Source organism: Populus nigra, chromosome 7 (assembly GCF_951802175.1).
Source record: "Populus nigra chromosome 7, ddPopNigr1.1, whole genome shotgun sequence".
Lineage (NCBI taxonomy): Eukaryota > Viridiplantae > Streptophyta > Magnoliopsida > Malpighiales > Salicaceae > Populus > Populus nigra.
Genome location: NC_084858.1, coordinates 21,324,063 through 21,349,478, shown reverse-complemented (window position 1 = coordinate 21,349,478; position 25,416 = coordinate 21,324,063). Strand labels below are relative to the sequence as shown.

The window sequence follows — 25,416 nt, the reverse complement described above, 5'->3', positions numbered from 1 at the left end:
TAAACTAACGTTTGAGACCGTAGTAACAATTATTTTTTAAAGTGTTTTTCACTTGAAAATACATTAAAATATTTTTTATTTTTTAAAATTTATTTTTGAGATCAATATATAAAAACATCTAAAAAAAAATTCAAAGTAAAAAAAAATTATTTTTTAAAAAAACATTGTAGACAAACAGAAAACAATGACAGCAACCATCTATTTTTCTTTAGTCAGCAAAATGGGGTGGCAGCTCCACACAGAAAACAACCCATCAACCCATATAAGTGCGCTAATTGCATAGCATCAATCTTCAGCAGCTATGATGACTCAAGTGTTCCTTTTCTTGCTTGTTTTCCTTCTCTCTGTCTACCTTCTCCTCACCAAAAATGCTTCCAAAAGGCTTCCACCAGGTTCTCTGGGTCTTCCCATCATAGGTCAAAGCCTCAGCTTCCTAAGTGCCATGCGCAAAAACACAGCAGAAGAATGGCTGCAGGATAGAATAAGAAAATATGGCCCTATTTCGAAAATGAGCATCCTTGGGGCCCCTACTCTGTTCATTCATGGACAGGCAGCAAACAAGTTCGTCTTCAGTTGCGACAGCAACACTCTAGACAGTCAGCAGCCATCGTCGATAAGTAGGGTTTGCGGTAAGAGGAATATCCTGGAACTAAGTGGCCATGACCATAAGCGCGTAAGGGGAGCACTCTTATCTTTCTTAAAGCCTGAAGTTCTAAAGCAATATGTTAGTAAGATGGATGAAGAGATTAGAAAGCATTTCGAGATGCATTGGCACGGCAAGAAAACGGTTTTGGTCAGTGAATTTTATCTAACAATTGCTAACCTCCACTGATTATATATATCACAAGTAATATTTTGTGTTCTTGCACCTTTGATGCCTTATGTATCTGATTTATCTCTTGACAACATAGGCAATGCCATCGATTAAGACCCTCACCTTCAATATTATGAGCTCGCTCATTATTGGGATAGAGCAAAGTGCAAAAAGAGACATGCTCCTACAGCTCTTCCAACAACTGATGGAGGGTATTCTATCAGTACCATTCAATTTTCCCTTCACACGATTCAATCGAAGCCTCCAAACAAGTGGGAAAATCAGACAGATTTTAGAGGATCTTATCCGAGAAAAAAGAGCTGCATTGGAGCATGGAACTGCCTTTCCTCAACAAGATCTTATCACGACCTTGCTTCGTCTCCGAAACGAGGAGAATTCAGCAGTATTAACTGATGAGGAAATTATAGATAATGCAATCGTGATAATGATAGCAGGCTATGACACCTCCTCCGTCCTCCTAAGTTTGTTGATCAGGCTTTTAGCCGATGATCCATCTATTTATGCCAGCATTCTTCAAGGTATGTAACTAAATTGATTCAATAAAAACCAAACACTATTGCAAGAAATCTTAGCAATCACTACGATTTGAGACTGCAGAACAAGCAGAGATTTCCAAGAATAAAGCCTCTGGGGAGCTTTTAACATGGGATGATCTCACAAGAATGAAACACACATGGAGTGTAGCATTGGAGACCCTAAGGATGACCCCTCCTGTATTTTCTATGTTCAGGAAGGTTCTCAAAGATATTGAATATGAAGGGTACCTGATTCCCAAAGGATGGCAGGTGTGATATGATTCTGAGCTTTCATACCTCATCATTAACATAGTTTAACCAAACCACTTTAAAACATATATAATGCTGTACAAAGTTACAACTTCTTTGACTCAGGTAATGTTGTCGACCAGCATGACACATATGGATGACAGTATCTTCCCACATGCATCAAGATTTGATCCAGAACGTTTCCAGAATAAAGCATCAGTCCCGCCGTATAGTTTTTTATCATTCGGGGGAGGAGCACGCATATGTCCTGGATATGAATTTGCAAGACTTGAAACTCTGATCACAATACATTACCTGGTGAACAGGTTCATTTGGAAGCTCTGTCACCCTGGCATTTCTTTTTCAAGAGAACCATTTCCACTCTTCAAGGATGGACTGGAGATAGAAATTGAGCCAAGGACCCCTCTGTGATAGATAACTAAATGCATGCTCTAATATATATATATATATATGCTCTCTGTCCTTCAATTTGCAGAATGTTCTGTTGAATAATTACTTAAAGTTGAATCCAGATATGAGGGATCTTCCATCTGTGCGTTTGTAGCATTGCTAATTGCCGAGCAATTTGAGATTTCCTTTTTTTTCAAGTTAATGATGTAGGGAATTGAACAGTCGGATGTGAATGTGTTGTAACTGGAGCAAGCGGAAAGCTCAGGGTGATCCTTAGGCATGGTTATAGGTTTTCTCAACAAGGGAGAGAGATCGAAATCCTCTCTTTCTCGAGATCCCCTGAATCGCCTCATCCCCTCTCCCCCGCAACGGGGCTAAAGCTCACGGTCCTAGGTGGTGAATCACTAAACCGGCTGACAAATTTATGGATCAATGAGACAATCTAAATAGCTAAACCATGCTATTGATTTTAGGGGGTGTGAAAATGGAGAGAGACTTGTTAGGATTTTTCACAGTTTTGGATAGTTTCAAGGCATATGTGGATCCTGCTCCCCGCATCATCAAGAACTTTCTTGCTTCTCAAGCTGGGACAAGTAAGTTTGATGAATGCATAGACATTTTTTAGTTTCTCAGACACAAAAATTCTATGAACAGAACCCATTAATTAAAGTAAAAAAAAAAAGGATTTGATAGAAAAATCGTTCAAGTGGATGTTACATTACTCGGAAATTGGAAAAAAGCAACGAAAATGCTAACAAAAAAAATATTTCATCACTGCTACTACAAAAATTACAACAAAAAATTTCCGTTTGTAATTTCCAACAAAAATGGTGACGGAATAAATAAAAAATCAACAATTTTGTCGGCATTTCTAAAGTGTTAAATTGCCGACATAATTCTCATCAGAGATTTTAAAATGAATTAAAAACCTGACAATTCTCTCTTCTCCATCCCCTCCTCTTCATCTTCTTTGATTTCAATTCAAGCCCTAACCCTATTTCTTCAAGTTTTTGACGAGCCCCCTCTAAATCTGGTTACCCAACCCGCCGATGCAACCTCCCTATTTTAATTCTATTTAATATCAAGCTTCACTCCATTAAGAAAGAAAACTCATCCATTTTTATTGTAACACCTATTTATATTTAAAATTAATTTATTTTACAGAATTTGTAGTTTATATGTATATTTAAATATTTTACTTGTTTTATAATTATAATTTTATTGTATTAATGTATGATTTGTATTTTAAAATTAATTTGGGATTTAAAGAAAATAGATTTAATTTATCAATTAATAAAATTAATTGTTTGGAATTTCTATATATAGAAGCTAGTATCGACATCAAATAATTTTTTTTATTTTTTTTGCATGTTGCTTTTATGACCTTTGAATCCCCACGCTGAAAATCACACAATCAATCCTTTTTCGGTTGCTCTGCATCCCTGTTAGTTCCACGAATAAATTATTACAATTTGTTTTTGCTAATAATGCACCCGAAAATGCAATCAATCAGTTTGTTATATTTAATATTAATTTTGTTTATGTAATTATATTTAATTTAATAATAAATATATATTTATTTTTAATATTTATCAAATATTTTATTAATAAATGAGAGTATAGATAAAATACTTAGGACAAAAATATTTTGTAAAGAAAATTATCAAGTTGTTATAATTATGAGTTTTATATTGCATTAAAGCATTGTTCCTAAATATTATTGGTCAATATTCTATTAAGACTAGATATTAATTAGAGCTATTAAGACTGATATATATTATATTCTTTTTTATGGAAGAAAATAGTTGTTCTCATAGGTTGAGATATGAGAGATACTTATAACTAATATGTAGATTCTTATCAGATGATATATACACCAAACTGACTCGCATGAGAATTACATATGGAGAGATCATTTGTGTATATGAAATTATTATGTGACGGTTGTGTAAGTGATCCTTAAACTTGAAATCATTAAGTTATTTTATATAGAGAGTGTTATGTTTTGATCATGTTTCATGTTATTATAATCAAATGTAACAAATATGCAGATATTGGGTATCAAATAAACTATATGAAGGTATTTAAGTAATCAAGAGATAATTCATCACTTTAAGTGAATTGAAAAAAAAATATTCCACATGTTCTCAAATAATATTAATTGTAAATTTTTGTGCAAGGTGAGATGAGATTTGAAAAGAGTTTTAAATTTTATTCAAATAATCAATTACTATGGTGTTGGGAATAAACATGATTTAGTATAATAGAAATACTTTATGCTATAATATTTAAATCAAAACATTGTTGATAAAAGGATAATAATTACACTGAGAAATAACTAAAAGATTAAGTTAAATCACTTATGACTTTTCAAATATTTAGAGGATCATGACAGGTTACTAGACATTGTATATGATCTTTAAATATAAATCAATCAATTATTGAATTGATAACAAATTAATTTGTTTAATTTATTTAATTTTATTTTATTTAGGATTGCAATTTATATTTGGGCTAACTTATTATGAAACCTAATGGATCACACACATAAGAACCATTAGTCAGAAATTAAATTGGGATGATTAATCAAGTGTGATTTGATTATAAATAAATTTTAGAAATTGAAAACTAAAATGTAATTAATATTGGGGATTACAATTATAGACTTATAAATAATCAAGTAAGGACTTGATTGAATAGATTTTTAAAATTAGCCTAAAATAATATATTTTATATTATTTAAGAGGAGAATTGATAATTTTTTATTTATAGGGTTTTTAGATTTCTTTATAAATAGAAAGTTATGTTTTTTATTTTCTAAGGGCGAGTATAGTATAGTATGTAAACACCTATAACATAAAATAAAAGAGTTAAAACTTTAAGGTATAACAATTATTCTCTTCTAAAAAGGTTTAGTAAATTTCTCATTAGTGGTTCTTGTATATTACTATTAGAAGCCAGACATTTGGATGACTTGTGATTTGGAATAACCTAGTTTTAAAGCAAATATTCAAAGTCGAAAAAAGTATCTGATCTTCAGGTAATCTTCGCATAAGCTATAATTAACTCTAGATCTATCTAACAAAATCCTTAAGATTCCTAAAAAAATTTTAAATTTATAATTTTTACTGTGTAAATGTATTTTGTAAAAGCCAACAAACATGTCATAAGATTAAACAAAAAAAAAAAAAATTGAGACTCACAATGATAATGGAAATGTCAACATATTTTTTTCTATTGTTGATGGAATTGAAAACTCTGTCAAGTAAAGCAAATTTTCAACGATAATATTTTTTTACCAATTCCACCAGTATTAAAAAATATTGACAACCATATAATAGATGGTCCAGTGGTAAGAATTTAAGATCAAAAAGTTTACTCTCATGTGATCTCAAGTTTGAGCGTTGTGGTTGCTAATATGATGGTCACTAGAGGCTTACATGGCCGTTAACTTCAGGACTCGTGGGATTAGTTGAGGTGCGCACAAGCTGATCCGGACACCCACGTTAATAATAATGGTAAAAAATACTGACAAAATATTTCAACTATATTTTTTAATTTTCTAGTAATAATTAAAAAGAGTCTCCTAGCATCCATAAAACCAAATACTTATATTCCAAATGTTTATTTTTGTGGAGTTTTTTTTTTCCAAGTGAACGAGTCTTACATGGGACACGTATCCCATTATTTTGTATATACAAAACAGATAATTGTAGACAAAATAATGGAATCAGCATCTTGATATCAACTTTCTTGTACAGAACCTGAAGTACTTCAGTTCGCCGGATTCAATATTCTATTCTCCTTATGACAAACCATTGAAGTCAATCATACTTGCTCAATCCTCGTGATTTATGATTTCGTCCAACGACAAAGGCATGCTATGCATCGATAACAAGAGAAACAATGGAAGAATACTGCTGATAAAAGACAAATCAGATTCTCACATAGGAAGAATTGTCTCTCTCATATAAACTGGTTGCTTTAACACCAATCTTGAGAGCAAGCAGCAATGGATCCTGCAATGATTTTCTTCTTGCTTCTTTTACTTCTCCCACTCTACCTTCTCCTGAGCCATAAAAGACCAAAAGGGCTTCCACCAGGTTCTTTGGGATTGCCCATCGTAGGCCAAAGTTTGAGCTTCCTCCGTGCTATGCGCGAAAACACAGCAGAACAATGGCTTCAGAATAGAATAGACAAATATGGCCCCATCTGGAAAATGAGCCTCTTTGGGAAACCGACAGTGTTCCTGTGTGGACAGGCAGCAAACAAGTTCATCTACACTTGTGATGGTACCAAACTTGCCAGTCAGAAACCATTGTCGGTAAGGAGGATTTGTGGAGATAAGAATATCCTTGAATTGAGTGGCCATGAGCACAAGCGTGTGAGAGGTGCACTTGTATCGTTCTTAAAGCCTGAAGCGTTGAGGCAATACGTTGGTAAGATGGATGAAAGAGTCAGAAGGCATTTGGAGATGCATTGGCATGGCAAGCAGAAGGTTTCGGTATGAATTTTATCAAACAACAGAGTATCAGAACATCTTTGAAAATATTCTATAACCACAAAGTTAACATCCCAAATTCTGACCTCTACTAACTATAAATCATAGGCGATTATGTGTATATATAATTGTGCCTTACATATCTTCTTTTTTTCTGTTATCATATCGTAGGCAATGCCATTGATGAAGATCCTTACCTTCAACATTATGAGCTCACTGATAATGGGAATAGAAGAAGGTGCAAAACGTGACATGCTCGTAGGGCTCTTCCAACAACTGATCAAGGGTTCTCTATCAGTACCAATCAATTTTCCCTTCACACGCTTCAGTCGTAGCCTGAAAGCAAGTAGAAAAATAAGGATGATCCTCGCGGATCTTATACGTGAAAGAAGGGCTGCGCAGAAGGAGCAAACTGCCTCTCCTCAACAAGATCTTATCACCACCTTGCTTAATCTCAGAAATGAGGACTTCTCAGCGGCATTATCTGATGAGGAAATCGTAGATAATGCTATCACTATAATGATAGCAGGACATGACACGATCTCCGTCCTCCTCACCACATTGATTAGACACTTAGCAAATGATCAAGCTGTTTATGCTGGGATTGCTCAAGGTACGCAACTAAATTAATTCAATTAATATTGAACAATATCACACGAATTCATAGAAAATTATCAAGATCTGAGACTGCAGAACAAGAGGAGGTTGCCAAGAGTAAGGCCGCTGGAGAGCTTTTAACATGGGATGATCTTGCAAGAATGAAATACACATGGAGGGTAGCATTGGAATGTCTAAGGATGTTCCCTCCTGTATTTAACTCCTTTAGGAAGGTCCTTGAAGATCTCGAATATAAAGGGTACCTTATTCCCAATGGATGGCAGGTATGATCCAATTTATGCTTGTTTCCCTTAACTGGAATGACATGATAACATGTTACTCCTATGCTAAGTTTCAACTTTTTAACTCAGGTAACCTGGGCAGCCTCCATGACACACATGGATGAGTCTCTCTTCCCAGATCCAACGAAGTTTGATCCAAACCATTTCGATATAAAAATCGCCCCATATAGTTTTGTGGCATTCGGGGGAGGAGCACGCATATGTCCTGGATATGAATTTGCAAGACTAGAAACTCTGATCACAATACATCACCTGGTGAACAGGTTCACATGGAAGCTCCGTTGCCCAGACATTTCTTTTTCCAGAGATCCAATGCCAACTTTCAAGGATGGACTAGAGATAGAAATTGTGCCAAAGCTCTCTCTCAAAGTCAACTGAATGCATAATCCAACAACTTGATCATCATGTAATTTACAGGTTCTACTTCTGGATTGTTCATCCGGATATACTATGTAACAAATAAAGGAGTTCTTCAAGTTTCATTTAAACGGTTATGTTTGGAAATTACTCAGGTTCTACCACCACCCCCTTCCTAGAAGGAAGGCAGGCGTTTGCATCGGAATCATAACCGTAGGTCTTCACATTACCTGGCAAACTGGACATCGCATCTTCATTGAGAGCAAATATATTTAGGAAAATTTTAACTCCATAGCTTTCAGGATTGGAGTGCCCAATTATGAAATGCTCTATGCTATCGTTAGCAATTTCAGCTGGGAAGCAATGCAACATAAGTTGGCAGTCATAATTTAATCTTGATTCGTTTGGACAAGTTTTTTGAGGAATATGCAAATCCTTCTCTCCGCATCATCAAAAAATTTGTTTGGACAAGCTTTTTTTTTAAGAATACATTGAAATTCCTGAGATGAAGCACAGCGCGGACACGGGCTATGAACAGTACCTGTAAATTGCACAAGAAAAAAGATTTGATGAAAAAGTCATGCAAGAGAACCTTCAACTACACAGACTGGTCACATAGCTTCCATAAACCAGCTACTAACACAGAATCTCAATGAGTACATATCCAGCACACCAATAAAAAAAGAAGAAGAAGAAGAAGCAAAAGGTTCATCCTGAAATACAGCAGGACAAGATGAGATTGATAACAGATAATCGGTTATTTTATTCTGATAGCTATATATAGAAAGTAGAACATCATGGTGAAGACAACTCCTTCCAGCAATAAACTGACCAGACCAGGATCGATCGAGCTACTCCTGTGAGGAGGTCAAGGCCAAGATGTCTGGATCTTGTTGGAAGTGAAGCATATCAATTTCCTTTAAGTTCATCCATGCCTCAATTCCATCTCCGGATTTGTTGTCCTTCAGAATACCAAATTCTAAAGTTAATAGCACTGCACTATCCATGCAGGCTTTCCTCAGCCAAAGTTAGCTTCATCCAAGCCCATCTTGCACCAGCTTGTGAACTTAAATGTATCTACTTCCCCCTTGTTCAATTTTTCATAGAACTCTTTGTAGGAATTAGTTACCATTGAAAACACATCATTACTGTTTATTGCATTTGTGCAATCTGACATGGCTTTCCTCTTTGCATCCCTCAGCAGACTCACAATGTCAGTTAACTTTAACTTATTGTTCTTATCATATGTACTGAATCTAGAAATGAAAGGCATATACATGTTTCCACAAGCATTTTCAGGTAAAGGCATACTCACCTTTCCTCTCAAAGTCATTATCTGAAGAAGTGAAGATGCCCTCAGGTGTCCGCGCTGTGCTTTAGCGGAACCAATGAGAGCCTTCCATCCAAGTGTTGTGACCACCTCCAAGCGCGACGGATGGTACTTGACCCCTGAATCGCTACCACCACTAATTTTAGATTTCAGCTTGTCTATGGCTTCCTTGTTAATCACAAATACTTTTGTGACAATCTTCGAATGGACTTTTGGTGCTGGTGGAAGATTGAGACGTAAATCTCTTTGTGGGAAGAGAAATGAGCAATAAAATCTTGGACGAGGAACTTGATCACTAATCCCACCTTCTCGGAATGTTGTAGCCCATGCATTGATGGATGTCGAGATTGTAATTCTATCAGATATCTGTGCGAATTGCGCAAGCCAATCGCTAAACCTCCACACTGAAACTTGTTAATTTGAATGGCTATAAAGGACTAGTGTCCGATTCAGTTACACAGGGAACAAAATGAGCCAGCAGCTCAAGATTACTATTGGGATCCTGCTGGAAAATTTGTGTGAGGTCTACTCCATCAACTTTGGCCTCCAAGAGTTCCACCCCCTCATCATTACAATCAACTGAGAGATTATCTTTGATGTATCTTCCCGCTAGAGGGTAAAAGAGGGTTAATATTTCGGACAAGGATTTCACTAGCCTGTCGATGTTTTTGATGATTTCATGGTGGTGGTTAGGGTAGTAGAAAATATTGGCTACATACAGTGATGGAGCAAGCTGATCGAGAAATGATATGTTCAGATTCTGAAGGTGAGAAGGAGTTTGAACTGATGGTTTTATTAGCTTTCTAGATATGAGCTGAACCTCCATTGTTAACTTGGTATCGTCTCGAGCAGTGCCTTTTCCCCTTTTTATAGCTACTGATCTGGAAGGATATGTAGGTGTGTTTTCTGAATCATGGAAGCTGGGTAGGAACCTGAAAGTTTGATCAAGAGATCAACCTAATCTCTTAGATTATTTCTTCAATGTTTCCATGTCATTAAAACTCATTTTTTCTTTGGACAAGCACCCAACTATCCCATTTCCTAGCTAGAATTTCTTTTGCTCGTGAAAAAAGTGAAGCAGCAAAATCATGTTGCAGATTTATTGGCTAATCAAGCAAGCTTTGAGAAGAATTATCGAATGTATTTTGTTGTTAAGCCTATCTTCCTCGTCCACCATAAGCTTATTGAAAGTTTCTTGGTCTTCTCTCATTAATTTAATGGCTGGTTTCGATATGCTAATCTTTTGTTCCAACCTCGAATATCCAAAACAAAACAAAAAATAATCAGCTTCAGATCCATGCGGATCAAGATCTGAAAATATTGATAGAACAAAATAAAATGAGATCGAAGAGAAGAGAAGGATGAGATTGAAAATAAAAAAAACATACAGCAAAGGAATTTAGGAGATAAAAGAGCTGGTGAGAAAGTCACCCACGGTGTAGTTTCCCTCTTTTTTTCCCTTCGGAGATATGAATGAGAGAAAAGGGTCGAGGTTTTTTTCTTTTTTTTTCTCTTACCGTTTAGGGTTATCAGACTCCACACAATTTCATAGGTTACATTCCCTGATACAGTTTAACATGGAAGCTCTGTCCAAGTTTAACATGGAAGCTCTGTGGCTGAGCTTTTTGTTTTTTAGAATGTGTTTGGAATCTTAATATCTGTTGCTCTTACAATTTGAAAAAATAAAATAAAAAAAACTCCAAATTTATTATATATTTTGATTAATCAACAGTGGATGCAGATCTGTTCTAATTGGATCATGGAGTTTTAATTGGATCATGTGAAAACGACATATTTATAGAATTCACATATTTATAGATTAGTAGACCAGATGTAAACCTAAGAAGAGTTCTAGCCATGTCAATTGTCAAACAACTTGTTTGATAAAAAAGCTCTTAACTTCAGATGTAACAATTGATTGAATCACACTCAAATATTGCCAGTAGATTCTATAGGTTATTCTATGATAAAGGTGATTACTTGGTTGATTATTTTCCTGTTTACTAGGTTGAGCCTTGGCAAGTTCTTGTTGTTAACACTTGAACAGAAATTAACCTAACAGCCCATGAGAAATGTCATTTCCCTCTTATGGAGGTAAACAACTTGTGGGCGACCTCCCGGATATCTCCACCGGTAGCTTACCCAGCCTGATCCTCAGGGAGTCTGTTTAATCACCGAGGTATTGACACAAAACATAATGTGATAAACATCAGGCTCGCAGCACAACTCAATGAATTCAAAGACCTTTAATTCTAACATCAGCATTTAGTAATACTCTATCCAAAAATATGTCCTTCTGTTGCTTAGAACTAGATCATCATGGAAATTCAAATGCAAGCACTAAACCATGATGAGCTAAAGAAGTCACCAGGTGTCCTAGCATGCGATAGCCTTCGTAAGGAAATTTCATCGCCGCCGCGTGCATGTATTATTCGTTTATTTGGAAGAAAAGATCTCTTTCTCCTTGACCAACCAAAAATCCTCCTCAGGATGGCCAGGTGCATAACTCGGCAAATTATGCAGCCCTCAACGTGTCATTCAAATCACTGCCCTATTAGCTATAACTCCTAATGGCGGGATTAGAGGCCTACTGTCACAGTGTCAAATGTGCACGTTTCGGCTGGCTGGCCAAAACAAGGCCTAAGGGTGCTGGCAGCCATGCCATCAGTGCGAGAAATCGGCAGCGTAGATTTATGCGGCTGTAGGTTCGTCAAAGAAAAATCGGCAGCGAAGATTGTTGACGAACATGGGCTGGGCGAGGGACTGTCCAAGCCTCGTCAGGAGGTAGGCTGACGAGAATTGGGGCTATCACAGAATTCGGCAGCGTAGGCAGGAGCAGCCTGCACGCAGATGCGAATTCGGCAGCGCAGAGATTGGCAGCATGCACACATATGCGAATTCGGCAGCGCAGGAATTGGCAGCCTGCACACAGATGCGGATTCGGCAGCGCGCAACAAATTGTGCAAGTCAGGGACTCGACTGGGCACGATTGGAAACTTGGGCGAAGGACTATCCAAGGCATGGGAAAATAGCATTCGGGTGAGAGTGTTCCAAATGTAGAGAGCATTCGGGTGGGAATGTTCAAAATGTAAAGGCATTCGGGTGGGGATGTCCAGCATGTAGGGGCATGCAAGAACACTAGTTAGAGGTAGCTTGTGTAGTATGTAATCTTTATGCATAGCACACATACGGATTTGTGTATAGTTTCCTTTGTGTATGAGATTAATAAAGGTTGGGAAAGAGTTCCTGTAAAGCTTGTTGTGCACTATGATTGTTATTCTTGCTTGTGTATTCCGCTTGCTTAGTTACTAGGCAAACACGAGTGGGAGTGGCGAGAGAAGGCTGAGTCTAGTGAGGGACTAGGCTGCCGCACGGGTTGAATTTCGTTGCGAAAAATTACCCCCGTGACACCTACCATGGTGGTAAAGGGAGGCACAAAAACCGTGCAAGTAAGAGTTTTTCTGAGGCTGCTTAAAAAAACGCTCCTCGAGATGGCTAGGTGCGATAACTCATTGGATGGCGCAGCTATCATACCTGTGGCATCATTCAATTCTCTTCTCTATCAACTTAACTCCTAATGGCGAGATTAGAGGCCTAACATGGTGGTGAAGAGTGGCGAAGACTGTGCAAGCAAGAGTTTTTTTCCAAGGCTGCCTGGAAAAACACTCCTTGGAACGGTCGGGTATTGGGACGATCGGGTGCTTATGTTTCAAGCTATCATTCCTGGTTTTGTGATAGACAAGATATTCAGCAAAAACAAAAGCTTGAATGCTCGTTTCAATACATCTCTATAAATATTGAGAAGGAAAAAAAAAATCGAAGTCACGCATGCACGTTGTGAATATATGTTGTGAAAAGTAAAGAAAGCATCACAGGCCTCTTCATGTTAGGTCCTTGAATCTGACAACCTCACTTGTGGCCAAAATTATAGTAGCTAGAGTTAAGGGATCAATCCCATGCCAAGAATCAGATAAATTTGACAACTTTCAGACAGCTTATAAAACATATAAAGAGAGTAAAGAGGAAAGCAACTCATGCTACAAAATTGAAAACTCACATTCATCGAAGCAAAGCAACATTTTCATTAAACAATAAATTATGCTCAACAATCCAACAGCTAAGAGCGAAAAACTATTATTTCCTCTAAACTAGCATAGGTTCTCATTCCCATACAATGTTCCCTTGATCTTTCAAACAAGCTAAAAGCTTACCATATCCGCTTTGCTACTGCGGCAACCCCGTTTCGACCTCATTCCACAACTCAACATTCTTCGAAAACTTCTCTTTTATTTCTCCAATAAGCTCTTTAGCCTTCTCCACATTCCCGCTACTCGCAAGTCCTTCCACTAACATCTTCATAGTTGAAGAATTTGGCACCAACTTCTTCTCCATACTCTCCTTACAAATCCTATACGCCGACTCAAAATCCCTGCCTTTACTTAAAAAGCAAACCAGAGTGGCATAACAATAATAATCCGGTTTACACCCTCTATTCACCATACTCTTAAACAAACTCTTAGCTCCCTCCAAATCACCTTCCTTACAAAACCCAAAAATCAAATACCTATAAGTGACCGCTTTTGGCTTCACTCCTCTCGCTATACACCCTCCTAGCAATGCCTCCGCTTCTTTCGACCTCTTAAGTTTACACAAACTCCGAATCCTAATATTATAAATATCAATCCCAGCTTTTGTCCCATAATCCTCCTCCATCATTTTCAACACTTTCCCTACATCCTCATACTTCTCTTCCTTATAAAACCCAGCAATCAAATTCCCAAATGTCGTCGTATTCGGCTTCACTCCCTTCTTATCCATCTCATTCAAAATCGAATAACACGAACTCGAACTCCCACCCTCACTAAAAGCCTGAATTATTGTATTATAAGTATCCAAATTCGGCTCGATTTTATAACTCTTAGTAAAATCAACAAAAACCCTTTTCACTTCATTATATTTTTTCGCTAAAATACACGAATAAAGCAAAGAATTTAATAATTTCACTGATCCAGAAGATAAAACGACGTCATTTTGATTCTTCTCGTGATATTCCTTAAAAAGCCGAATTGCATGATCGATCATACCAGCTTTTCCGAAGAGGACGATGGAATGAGCTGCGAATTGTTCGGTACGGAGATCAGGGCGTGAAGTGCGGAGTTCAGTAAGGAACTCGTCGATGTAAGAGAAGTTGTTGGATTTGGCGAGCTTGTCAATGGCGACTGAGAAAGTGATTCTGTCGATGTTGGCTTCGGGAGTTAGGGAAGCGGATCGGCAGATCTCGAGGATTTTTTCAGGGTTGGTTTCGGTTTTGAGGCGGGAGAGGGCCACGCGTGTTTTGGATATGGAGGAGAGTGGGGAGGTGGAGAAGTTGAGGTGGTGGTGGTGGTAGAGGTGGCGGAGGGGGTGTATGGATTGGAGGCGGAGGCGAGCAAAGAGTGCCATTTTGGTGGAGAGAAAGTGAAATGAACTCGGGGGATGTGGAGAGTGAGGGGAGTGGAGGGTTTGGGGTTTTAGGGGAATGGTATGGTGGGTGAGGGTGTATGGAGATGATGGTGGATGTTTGATGGGTATTTGTGGATTTGTAAATGTGGAGATCAATGGTGGTAATTCGAAGATTGTGTGGGAAGAGAGCACAAGTTTCAAATTAGTCATCACACTGTACGTTAGATCTCAATTTAGTCTTAAAAGTTTTCTTTCATAATTGTGTTCTGTTTTTATAAGAAATTAAAGGAGCTTAGTTTATGCAAAGAGGCTTTGAAGCTGACATACAGCTTTTTTATTGCTTTTTTTCTTCATTAAAATTCCAAAGCCTTGAAAGATCCGAATTACATTATGTTCTTCAAAGCTTTAACTATGAATATTAAGCTCTCTTCATAATAATTTCATTTTTACGAGAAAGAAATTGTATTTTAGATGGAATCCATATGTGAACATAAGAAAAAGCAAACCCTTTTAGGGACCTAATTGAAAACATAACCCTTTTAGGGACCTAATTGAAAACATAACCCTTTTAGGACTAAATGAGACCTAAGTCATAGTTTGAATGCCAATTTCAGATTTGTCCAAAACAATTTTGAAGGGGTCTCATTCTCGCATGGGGAATGAATGTGGTGTTTGCGGGCGCATGGGGGCTTATTGTACGGGATGGTGGAAGACGCTAGATGGATGTGCTCCGTTGTCGGTATATGGAAATGGACGGCGATGATTTGAGGATGGTGTCAGGAGAAAAAAATATTGTCCGGTTAGGGGATTGAACCCGACGTGAATCGAACACGCAACCTTCTGATCTGGAGTCAGACGCGCTACCATTGCGCCACGGATCCCTCGATGATATATGGTCACATAAACATCATATGTACAGTAATACTCAGCATTTGAGAACCTCACCAAATTTCATGGAGAAATTACTTAGTAATATAACGATCGTTCATGGTAATTATTTATGAACCCCATATTGTTTTTTAGATAACTTTCAAAGATTGAATCATGAAAATAGTAAAATGTCTTGATTGCAAAAAAAATAAAATCTGGAAAAGCATTGACAACTGAAACGAAACAATTGATTAAAGAAGAAAAATTCATAAATTGGCTCTTTCTCAGTATGTTATTTTATAGCATTCAATGGATTAAAAAGGGAAATTTATCGTTTTTATATATTGAAATGTATGATTCTAGTATTTATAGTAAAAAAAAATAGTTTTACGAGGTTTTTTAATCAATTTATGTATTGTTTTTTATTTTTTTTCCTGGATGTGATAAAGATGTTAATGAATTTGGCTTGGAAAGAAATGGAGAGTACAGGTAATAGGATTTCTTTGAAGAGTTGTTGATTTTAATTATTTTCTATCAAAAGTGCATTGCATTTGAAAAGATTAGTGATCTGCTTATGAAATTTAATTTATTATAATGTATTCCACTAATTTTCTCCATATTAAACTCTATATTAAAAAAATAAATTAATATTTAGTTTCAATTTTGCTACGAGAGTATTTAGTTTCAACTAACACGTTTCACCGCAGCAAAAAAATATGATTTTATTGTATATAATTTGCTATGCATAACAAATGACCATTATGATAATTTTTAATAATATATATATATATATATATATACCTCGACACTACACTTTTCGACTAATCTTATCTTGTATCGTTCCCGGCATCTTATATAAACAATTTTCTAGATTCTTCTCTTCTCAAGATTTGCATGATCCTTGCAATTTGGTTTCTTCAAAGAGTGTCCCCCGCCCCCCCCCCCCCCCCTCTCTCTCTCTCTCTCTCTCTCTCTATATATATATATATATATATATATATATATATAATGTTAGTGGAAGGCCATAACGCATGACGTGTGGTGAGGCTAGCAACACATGAAAGGAATTTCTAGCCATGCACTGAGAAAGGAAAGAATATCTGCTTGAGAAACTTTTCGAAAGACTACCCTTGCTGTTCTTGATTTTGTTTGTCGATATGCGTGGATTGAGTGTTGAGAGAGAGAGTGAATAGGATAAAGTGAAGATAATGAATAGGAGATGGATGTTAACCCATAATAAATTATTTGAATAACAATTCAGAAAAGAAATCCAAGTTCTTCTAAAACTTATAATAAAGAAAGGATAGAATGAATTTCCCCAATGTTTCGTTTGGTTTTCAAACATATTGTTGGAAAATATATAAAACTCCATCCATATTATAGTTTTGAACTTTATTGGGTTGACTTAATGATTGATCAAAGCTTAACGCAGTTGGATTTCATTTTGAATTTTTTTTATGTTGATTCATCTAAACTTGAATTACCCAATGTGTTGAATCGTATCTCAATTGATTTAACTAAATCAAACAATGTGAAGATCAAGCAAATTTTTATATATATAAAGATGAAACGATAGTGTTTTAGATAAAAATATTCTTTGTACTAGATTCAACGAGCCACAAGCTATATGTGAATCGGCGATCGAGAGCTTGACCCAGGCAAGGTTTCATTTTGAAACCATTTTTTACATTAACTAACCTAAGCACAAGTGACTTAACGAGTTGCACCATCTATCGATCCTAACAAGTTCAAAACCAAGAGGGTATTATTTATTATATGAATATCACTTATTATTTAACATAATTATATATATTAGTAATTTGTTTAGTATATAACTAATTTATAGGTCCATGCTATGTCGTGGATTGGATAAAAAAATAAATTAACATAACAAGAAATATTCAGGTCACTGAGAACTATTTGACACTGTTATTAAATTTGAATTAAAAGAGCAACCTTGAAATACACCGACCTCAATCCTGGCTTAACCTGAGTTTAAAATCTAAACATATGGGGACTTCTCCAACATGAACTAGTTAATTTGGTCTATCCAAAAACAACCTGGTTGACCGGTAAAAAAGAGTAAAGAAGAATTTGAAAAAAAATAGACAAAATTAATAAGAAAAACCGCCTTACTCGATTTTTGAATTTAGCTAGAAGAAAAACCCATCAAATCTTTAGTTTAGCTAGAAGAAAATAGTTGAATAAGCTCACATTTTTTTTTTGAATGACATCGGTTTTTTGCCACCTCTTAAGAGAAGTATCATAAAAAAAATGATATCATAATTCCTAAATATTATATAAAAGAGTTGGTCTTAAACTTTTTCATATTGTAAGCATGTGAAAAGATTTATTTATCCCAGTTAATTTGAAAAGATTTTAATGCTTTTGAAAGTAAATAATAATTTTTTTTTAATTTAAGAGATAAAATTATCATTACAGTCCTAGTGGATAGCATCTCTAAATCTGGATTTATAATATTTTTCCCAGGCCAGTTATATTTCTTTAATCGTTTAGTATATAATATATGGTTAATTTCAATTTCGAATAAGTTGGAAAGTGAAGTTTTGCAAACATATCTAAATACTTTCTTAACATAATATGTGAACTTCTAGGTTTTCTATGAATAGTCTGTTTTTTGGTAAAAATTAAACTGGCAAGTACACTTCAAGATTACCTTTTTAAGGAAAAAGAATTTATTCACATGATTGAGACATATATATTTGCTCATTTAATACTAAATATTTTTTATATTATTTAAAAAACAATTACTAATAAGTATTTATTAACTTGTTTTAAAAAGAAAGACAAACAATAAATTTTATTAAAAACATTTGAAAACCCACTTAAATATTGAATAACTATTTTAACTTTTTTTTTTATGCTTGTATTTTTCATATGAGATAATATTACTTGAGAATGATATATAATTTCAGTTAATGCAAAACTGATTTGAAAATGTTTTTTATTGTTTAATTTAAAAAAAACACTGCAAATTTTTTTTTAGAATTGTAAAAATTAATTATTCATTCAAGAAATTGATGGATTCAAAACTTAAATCGATACGTAAGCTTTTTATTTTAAATCAAACCATGTTTTCTTAATTAGATAATATAAAATACTATTTGGAAATGCGGTGCAAATTACGTTCCATAAAAAAAAAAATTTTTTTATTAAAAACTATTTTTTATATATTTTGGATCATTTTGATGCACTGATCTTAAAAATAATTTTTAAAAAATATAAAAATATTATTTTAATGCATTTCAGCATAAAAAACACTTTGCAAAATAACTACAACTACTCTAAAAAAAAAAAAACATTAAAAGGTAAACACAAATAAGATTTTAAATATTTTTGACTCTATTTGAAAACATTTACTTAATTAAGATGCTTTTGTCTTTTTCCTCTCTCTGTTTTTTTTTTTTTGATGTAATGCAAATTGTTTTTATATGTAAATGCCATATAAAACAAACATAGTAGCCGCTTAATCTAACCGGCGAAGCCACCCATGCGGCTGTCCACGGACGCGAGCAGTGAGGAAGTTTCGCGTCACAACCAGTTAAATTAGTACTGCTCATCATTATCTACTCTCTTTAGTCATGGTGAACCGACAGGTAAGGAATCTCCAGCAGCATCTCCTGATGTTTTAACATGTGACCACCTAAATTTCAATTCCCTACCACTGTCCTTTTCACCCATCTCCTTTAAATTCCAAAAATAGCAAACTACAAATCGATTTTTAGTTGATTTTAAACAGATTTTAAATTCAAATTCTTCATGTTCTAAAATCTGAACGGGATATTGGTTTATGAATGTCATAGCCTCGTTTAATCTAGCTTATTGACTTAGAAAATTCATGACTTGAAATCTGATATGAACTAGGTTTTAAAGTGAACAAGAAAAAATATTAATTTGATAAAATTTATTTAACTTGATTAGATTTTTAGTTATTTAATTAACCTGCTAAACACAATTTTATCAATAATAATTTTTTTAGAAAAGAATAAAATAATGTAATTTTAATAAAAATAATTAACTCAAGTTTAACCAATAATCCAAACTTTTTTTTCCGCATCCATCCTCAAGTTTGACAAGTACAAGATAATTAATTCAAATTCTATTTTTATTACTCCTTTCATTCTAATTTTATTAGCCTTTCACCTTAATATGATATATTTTTTATTATTTTTTATTTCATACGAAATAAAAGTTTTGAAAATAGAGATATGGAAAATATAAATTTTAATCTTTGATATTTTAAATATAATGTGGTATTTTTTGCAATCATAATTTTAAAAAAATAAATTTAAAAAAATTATTTTTAGTTGTGACTAGTTTGATTAAAGTTGTTATTAAGCAAAAAAACATGTTGAAGGTATTCGATTAAAACTATAATTGAAATTAATGTTGGTAATAAAATGATCTAAAAGAATATGTATTAATTTTTTATTTAACAATTGTATTAATATGCATTTTATTATTAATACATTGTAAAAATAATCATGCAAATTACAACGTAAATTTTATTATTCTATTAAATTTGTTATAATCCCATCACAAATATAATCAATACATGGTGATTTCTAGTTTTTATAGCCGTGAAACTATACCCATTAAAAAAGACCCATGAAAAAATTACGAGGATCTCAAGACTAATGAAAAACTACATCCATTAAATCATGACTTAGAACTTGATCTATTATAGATTTTTAATTAAACTAGATAAATTATAGATCTTATGAAATTTAGTTGACTACACCAAATTATTTTTAGTGAACTGATTAATTCAAAAAATATATGAGATTAACATCGAAGAGAAAAAAACAAAAGAAAGAAGAAATGGAAGATAAAAAATTACATCATTTAATGACACCCATGAGTTGATCCGATCCGAAGATTCAATAACCCACGTCTTTTCCGGATTAATTATCAAATATGACAATTATGCCTAATACTTCTAAAAATAGATAAACTAACCACAATAATCTCACATCACACGCGCGGGTAGTTAAAACCTCTTTGCCGCCAAAACTACAACCAGCCACCTCCGGTGGCGTTTCCGAAATTAACTAAAAATCCAACACTTAATAATAATGACTCGGATTCTCTTTCTAGTTATTACAGCTCCTAAATACTCGAAATCTGCTATAAATAAGCAACCAATTAGCACTGCCCACGTGTAAGAAATAATTGAAAGGGTTAACTTCATTTTCGCCCTTGTAGTTCGTCAATATCACTCTTCTAGTTCTTAGGAAGTTTCAAATCACCCCCTAACTAGCTTACTTCCCCCCCCCCCTTCTAATACTAATAATAACATTACTCGTTTTTATCATATTGATGCCTATAGTTACAAAATAAATAAATTATAAAGCATTCCAAACAACGATTTTAATTTCTACGAATAACATGATAATAACATAAATATCAATAAGGCGATTAATATTTTATTTTTTTATTATATAAAATTAGATGCAATATCATCATATTTTTTCCATGAGAATATATTAATATAATGCTTAATTGCTATATATATATTCAAAATAATTCTTGATTTGATAAATATTTTTTTTTCTTTTCGCACCACAGCTTCAAAACCAAATTACATTACTAAATAATCAATTATAAGCAATGTTGAAAAATTGGAGACTATGAGGACTGAAGTGAAACATAGATGAATCTACAAGGTCAAAAACATAATATACCATAATTACAATAAAATCTGTAAGAAAAATGTTAAAAGGAAAAACAATACAATACAACACACAACCACCAAATCTGATGATCCTCCCTCTTTCTCTCTCCAGACGCTTAGCTACTTCTTCTTTTCTTTAGAAGACCGTCTGGTAGAATAAAAATACTAAAAGAAGCCACACCAATATCTTCCTTTCCTTTTAAATTCCGCTCTTTTTTTTTAATTTTTAATTTTTTTTTGATTTTGAGCTTGAACTTGTTAAAACGAATGGGAAGGATAATTAAAATGCCGGTGGAGTTACCCGCGATGGAGATTGGAGCTATGGTCGGCGACTGGTGGGAAGAGATCAACGAGTCGACTCAATGGCAAGACGGAATTTTCTACGCTCTCTGTGGCGCTTACGCTCTTGTTTCCGCTGTTGCTTTGGTTCGTACGTGTGTTCGATTTTTTATTTTTATTTCTTTTTAATAATGAATGATTTGTTGCTGTGGTTCTGTTTTATTCCTTAGATTCAATTAATAAGGATTGAATTGAGAGTGCCGGAGTACGGATGGACGACGCAGAAAGTTTTTCATCTCATGAATTTTATCGTTAATGGAGGTTGATTTTTTATTTTTTAGTGTTGTGTGTGTGTGTGTGTGTGTTTGTTTTTTAATTTTGTGAAAATTGTAAATTTGTAGTGAGGGCGATTGTATTTGGATTTCATAAGCAAGTATTTACTATGAATCCTCAGGTTTGTCTTCTTCAATTATTGATTTTTTTAATTCTTTGAATTTTGATAAAAAAATTATTTTTTTTGGAATTAGACGGTAGGTAGAACTTGTTAGGGTTTTTGAATTTTGTATTTATGAAGGCTAATTGGTTCTTGGAGCAGGCATTGGTGCTGGTATTATTGGATCTGCCAGGGCTTCTGTTCTTTTCGACGTATACTCTTCTTGTTCTATTTTGGGCTGAGATATATCATCAGGCAAGTGTGTATATTGGGGTTGGTTTTCCATAAGTTTAGGGTTAGCTACTCGAGGAATTTTTAATTTTTTGCTTGGTTTTTTAAACTACCAGGCGAGAAGTTTGCCGACGGATAAGCTTAGGGTTGTTTATATTTCAGTCAATGTTGCAATGTACTTCGTTCAGGTATGATAACTGTTGATACAAAGTATACTGTCTTGATGATATTATATTTAGTAGCTGGCCTCTGCAGGGATCTCTATTAGCAATTGTCATTCCTCTGTACTTTGTTTTTTAAAACTCTCTGGCACATCCATGACATTTTGTCTAAATGAGCCCTAGCTGTTTCCAATAAATTATGTTCTGTGAAGTTTTAGTGTATGTGCCAAATTACCCAGGTTGATGCAGCATGACACGGCTGAATTTATGCCAACCAAATACTTAACAATTGTGTGACATTTTGGAAACTGGATAAAGGTGCTGCTTTCATGTATACCAACAAATTGGGTACCTGAGTTTAAGTGACATTACTGATTTCTTTTTTATGTAGACCCTAGACTAGTTTGAATTTCTTCAATCACTTGCCTGAGTGTTGATCTCTTACTGTTGGAAGGTGTACATGCACATGCTTTGTATTGATCTGGCTGTACCAATAGCAGTCAATAGTTAGCTATCATAAACAGCGCTGAACTAATTACTCATGTCACATTTCAGTGAAGTGTCTTACCTTAATGAACTTTTGAATCAGGTTTGCATCTGGGTGTACCTTTGGGTAGACGACAACAGCATTGTGGAATTAATTGGAAAGATATTTATTGCAGGTTAAGTCTTGTATCCAACATGGATAAGTTCAGCAGTCCCATTCTGATATTAAAGCTCTAGCTTACCATTTTCGCTTAATTGTGTGTACTTAATGATAACTGTTTCTTTTTTCAGTTGTGTCAATCTTAGCTGCATTAGGTTTCTTGGTGTATGGGGGAAGGCAAGTATTCTACTTCATATTTAATGATTATGGTTGTTAGAATATCAAGAGATGTCTGGTTTTATTTACTCATGTAATTCCATTTGTGTGCTTTTACTTTCTGCTTCTTCTTCCTGTCGATTGGCATGTACATCCCTCCAGATTATTTTTCATGCTCAGACGCTTCCCTATTGAATCTAAAGGGAGAAGAAAGAAGCTTCATGAGGTTTGGTGCATTTCCTTCTTACCTTCTGTTGCTTTTAATTTAGAATCCATCCATCATATTACAAAACATGACTGGATTAATTGCATTGTGGCTCTTGACCATTTCATTATCCATAAATGATATTTGCATGTTATTGTTTGGGTTTTAGTTCTTATCATTCTTGTGAAATAAGTGCAGCATTGTCAGGGCTGCGGTGTGGATCCAAAATCAGCCTTCTTATATACCCATTTCAAGGACTTACTTTTCTCATAACTGGATGCATAGTCAAAATCATATCTATTAGGTGATTGCAAGTTTGCAACATTCCCATTGAAATGGTTTTTTGAGTTTGTGAACTCTCCATCGGACCTGATTTGTGTGTATGATCTCTAGGGGTGTGTATGTTTGGTATTGGAATTGGGGCAAAGCATTATACTGTACTGGCACTTTCTTGAATATGTAAAATGAATAGTGCATTTTGTGCTTAAATATAAATCATTACTATTAACGCTTGGGTTTTGACAAGCTTGAAAGAGATGTCACCCAAAATTTGACCTAATGGAATTAAAAATCTACACTATCACGGCAAACCTTGCTTCCTACAATGTAATTGGCCAAAAATGACAACAGTTTTTTTTTTTTTTTTTTTTCCAGAACAAAGAAATTTCATACTGACATGCTGGCCATCCACAAAAACTTGCATGGACTTATCATTTGAATTTAAATTAGTATGATGATGCAATATTCGCTCCATTGCAGGTTGGATCAGTCACAGCCATATGCTTCACTTGCTTCCTTATACGATGTTTTGTGGTAAACCTCTATAATACATGACCCTGAGTTATGTTCTCCAGGAGCACTTTTAGATGCTTTATCAAATTTAAATACTGTAGCGGTTAAAGAAACTTCATCTTACCTATTTCATACATGCTATAATCATGTAGTTAGAAGTGAGTCTTGAATAGATTCTGAGACTAATGTGTAATAAGCATGGAAAAATGACTGCAAAGGTGTAGTGCATGAATTTACATTTTCTTTGACTTGTCGGAGCAGTCACGTGGTCAATACTGCCATCTTAAGGAGTTTTTGCTTTAGACTGGGAAAAACAATAGTGATATGGAAGGAGTTTTTGCTTTAGACTGGGAAAAACAATAGTGATATGGCAATACTGGTTCAGCATGTGCTTTCTGAGGCATCGCTGCTTTCTTAACCATACAGTTTCTTATTTAACTCAATTTCAAACATGCAGGTCTTTCTATCTGCATTTGATGCAGATGCCTCGCTTGATGTTCTGGATCATCCAGTTTTGAACTTGATCTATTACATGGTATTCTGTTACACTTTTTTATACATGTAAATAAGCTTGTAGTAATATAAACCACATTCCATGTCTTACTTTTATTTCTGACATGAAACTTATGTTGCTCAAAATTACAGCTCGTCGAGATTCTACCGTCAGCTCTAGTGCTCTTCATCCTGCGGAAGTTGCCTCCTAAGAGAATATCAGCACAACATCACCCAATTCGTTAGCCAGCAATGCTTCTTTAATCTTAATGCCCCCCTCCCCCCCTCCCCCGCCCCAAAACAATCAGTCCTGTCTGATTCAACGGTATGTAACTCTGGAGTTGTGCATGCAAGCAGAGCCAGAAAAACATTCCAGAATCCAGATGTCTATTCTGGCGTGGCTCATGATGGCGGAGATTCTTTTTAGATGTATATTACTGAGTCGATTGGAGCTTGTTGAAAGGGAGATTTGATTTCTTAATGGGTTGAACGATTGAGGCATCGGTTGTTTGATACTTTCATAAGCAGTTTATTTAATTCAAATCTGCTAAAAGAAAATTTTCTGTAGTTCGAGGTAGTAGTTGTCAGTCAGTTTGTAGAGAATTCAATTTGATGTATCAAGTTTTTCCCCTCATTTTTTCTCTGTGGTACTTGTATCTTTGTGGAGGGATTTATTTAAGATCTGGGTTCATGTTTCTTTGCCTTTGGTGTTAGAGCCATGAACAAATTCATACTTAGATGCTAGTTAAGCTCTATCGTCTTGGCCCTGAAAGCTGCTTTCTCCTCCAATTTCACAACTGTTAAAGGCGGGTGATAACCTTTTGGAAGGGCTGATCTCTCCGATTCCTCTTGCTTTCTCAACTCCTTTGCTGTTTAATTTTTTATTGGTTACCATCATGAAGACGGTGAAAACATGT

The 25,416-nt window shown here is 34.8% G+C and overlaps 5 protein-coding genes and 1 non-coding gene across 6 annotated transcripts; 3 read left to right on the top strand and 3 right to left on the bottom strand.

Annotated features, from left to right (window-relative positions):
- The first annotated feature begins 228 nt into the window (after positions 1 to 228).
- On the top strand, positions 229 to 2,207 carry LOC133699180 (cytochrome P450 716B1-like). Its single transcript, XM_062122337.1, has 4 exons — positions 229 to 793; positions 912 to 1,353; positions 1,433 to 1,620; positions 1,726 to 2,207. The coding sequence occupies exons 1-4, from the start codon at positions 302 to 304 to the stop codon at positions 2,029 to 2,031; spliced, it is 1,428 nt and encodes a 475-aa protein (XP_061978321.1). The 5' UTR covers positions 229 to 301; the 3' UTR covers positions 2,032 to 2,207.
- Positions 2,208 to 6,022: 3,815 nt separating this feature from the next.
- On the top strand, positions 6,023 to 7,788 carry LOC133700163 (cytochrome P450 716B1-like). The gene is made up of 4 exons (XM_062123709.1): positions 6,023 to 6,514; positions 6,683 to 7,124; positions 7,205 to 7,392; positions 7,480 to 7,788. The coding sequence occupies exons 1-4, from the start codon at positions 6,023 to 6,025 to the stop codon at positions 7,786 to 7,788; spliced, it is 1,431 nt and encodes a 476-aa protein (XP_061979693.1).
- Positions 7,789 to 8,618: 830 nt separating this feature from the next.
- LOC133700162 (acetyl-CoA-benzylalcohol acetyltransferase-like) lies at positions 8,619 to 9,923 on the bottom strand. The gene is made up of 3 exons (XM_062123708.1): positions 9,555 to 9,923; positions 8,897 to 9,463; positions 8,619 to 8,729 (listed from the first exon to the last, which is right to left on the bottom strand). Exons 1-3 carry the CDS (start codon positions 9,921 to 9,923, stop codon positions 8,619 to 8,621), a joined length of 1,047 nt encoding a protein of 348 aa, XP_061979692.1.
- Positions 9,924 to 13,132: 3,209 nt separating this feature from the next.
- On the bottom strand, positions 13,133 to 14,626 carry LOC133698526 (small ribosomal subunit protein mS86 (rPPR1)-like). The gene has a single exon (XM_062121474.1). It carries the CDS (start codon positions 14,537 to 14,539, stop codon positions 13,322 to 13,324), a length of 1,218 nt encoding a protein of 405 aa, XP_061977458.1. The 5' UTR covers positions 14,540 to 14,626; the 3' UTR covers positions 13,133 to 13,321.
- A 722-nt stretch (positions 14,627 to 15,348) lies between these two features.
- TRNAW-CCA (transfer RNA tryptophan (anticodon CCA)) lies at positions 15,349 to 15,420 on the bottom strand. The gene has a single exon. It is a non-coding gene; the product is annotated as a tRNA-Trp (tRNA).
- Positions 15,421 to 21,170: 5,750 nt separating this feature from the next.
- Positions 21,171 to 25,199, top strand: LOC133698145 (tobamovirus multiplication protein 1-like). The gene is made up of 11 exons (XM_062120979.1): positions 21,171 to 21,530; positions 21,614 to 21,704; positions 21,785 to 21,837; positions 21,979 to 22,071; positions 22,164 to 22,235; positions 22,798 to 22,870; positions 22,986 to 23,031; positions 23,173 to 23,236; positions 23,975 to 24,028; positions 24,465 to 24,542; positions 24,653 to 25,199. The coding sequence occupies exons 1-11, from the start codon at positions 21,372 to 21,374 to the stop codon at positions 24,743 to 24,745; spliced, it is 876 nt and encodes a 291-aa protein (XP_061976963.1). The 5' UTR covers positions 21,171 to 21,371; the 3' UTR covers positions 24,746 to 25,199.
- The last annotated feature ends 217 nt before the right edge of the window (positions 25,200 to 25,416 follow it).

Coding starts and splice junctions, on each gene's coding strand:
- LOC133699180 (XM_062122337.1), top strand. CDS start 302: ATGATGACTCAAGTGTTCCTTTTCTTGCTTGTTTTCCTTCTCTCTGTC. Junction 794..911: donor ACGGCAAGAAAACGGTTTTG/GTCAGTGAATTT, acceptor TTGACAACATAG/GCAATGCCATCGATTAAGAC. Junction 1,354..1,432: donor TTATGCCAGCATTCTTCAAG/GTATGTAACTAA, acceptor TTGAGACTGCAG/AACAAGCAGAGATTTCCAAG.
- LOC133698526 (XM_062121474.1), bottom strand. CDS start 14,539: ATGGCACTCTTTGCTCGCCTCCGCCTCCAATCCATACACCCCCTCCGC.
- LOC133700163 (XM_062123709.1), top strand. CDS start 6,023: ATGGATCCTGCAATGATTTTCTTCTTGCTTCTTTTACTTCTCCCACTC. Junction 6,515..6,682: donor ATGGCAAGCAGAAGGTTTCG/GTATGAATTTTA, acceptor ATCATATCGTAG/GCAATGCCATTGATGAAGAT. Junction 7,125..7,204: donor TTATGCTGGGATTGCTCAAG/GTACGCAACTAA, acceptor CTGAGACTGCAG/AACAAGAGGAGGTTGCCAAG.
- LOC133700162 (XM_062123708.1), bottom strand. CDS start 9,923: ATGGAGGTTCAGCTCATATCTAGAAAGCTAATAAAACCATCAGTTCAA. Junction 9,464..9,554: donor TGGCTCATTTTGTTCCCTGT/GTAACTGAATCG, acceptor CAATTCGCACAG/ATATCTGATAGAATTACAAT. Junction 8,730..8,896: donor GTAATGATGTGTTTTCAATG/GTAACTAATTCC, acceptor GGTATTCTGAAG/GACAACAAATCCGGAGATGG.
- LOC133698145 (XM_062120979.1), top strand. CDS start 21,372: ATGGGAAGGATAATTAAAATGCCGGTGGAGTTACCCGCGATGGAGATT. Junction 21,531..21,613: donor TTGTTTCCGCTGTTGCTTTG/GTTCGTACGTGT, acceptor TTTATTCCTTAG/ATTCAATTAATAAGGATTGA. Junction 24,543..24,652: donor TGAACTTGATCTATTACATG/GTATTCTGTTAC, acceptor TCAAAATTACAG/CTCGTCGAGATTCTACCGTC.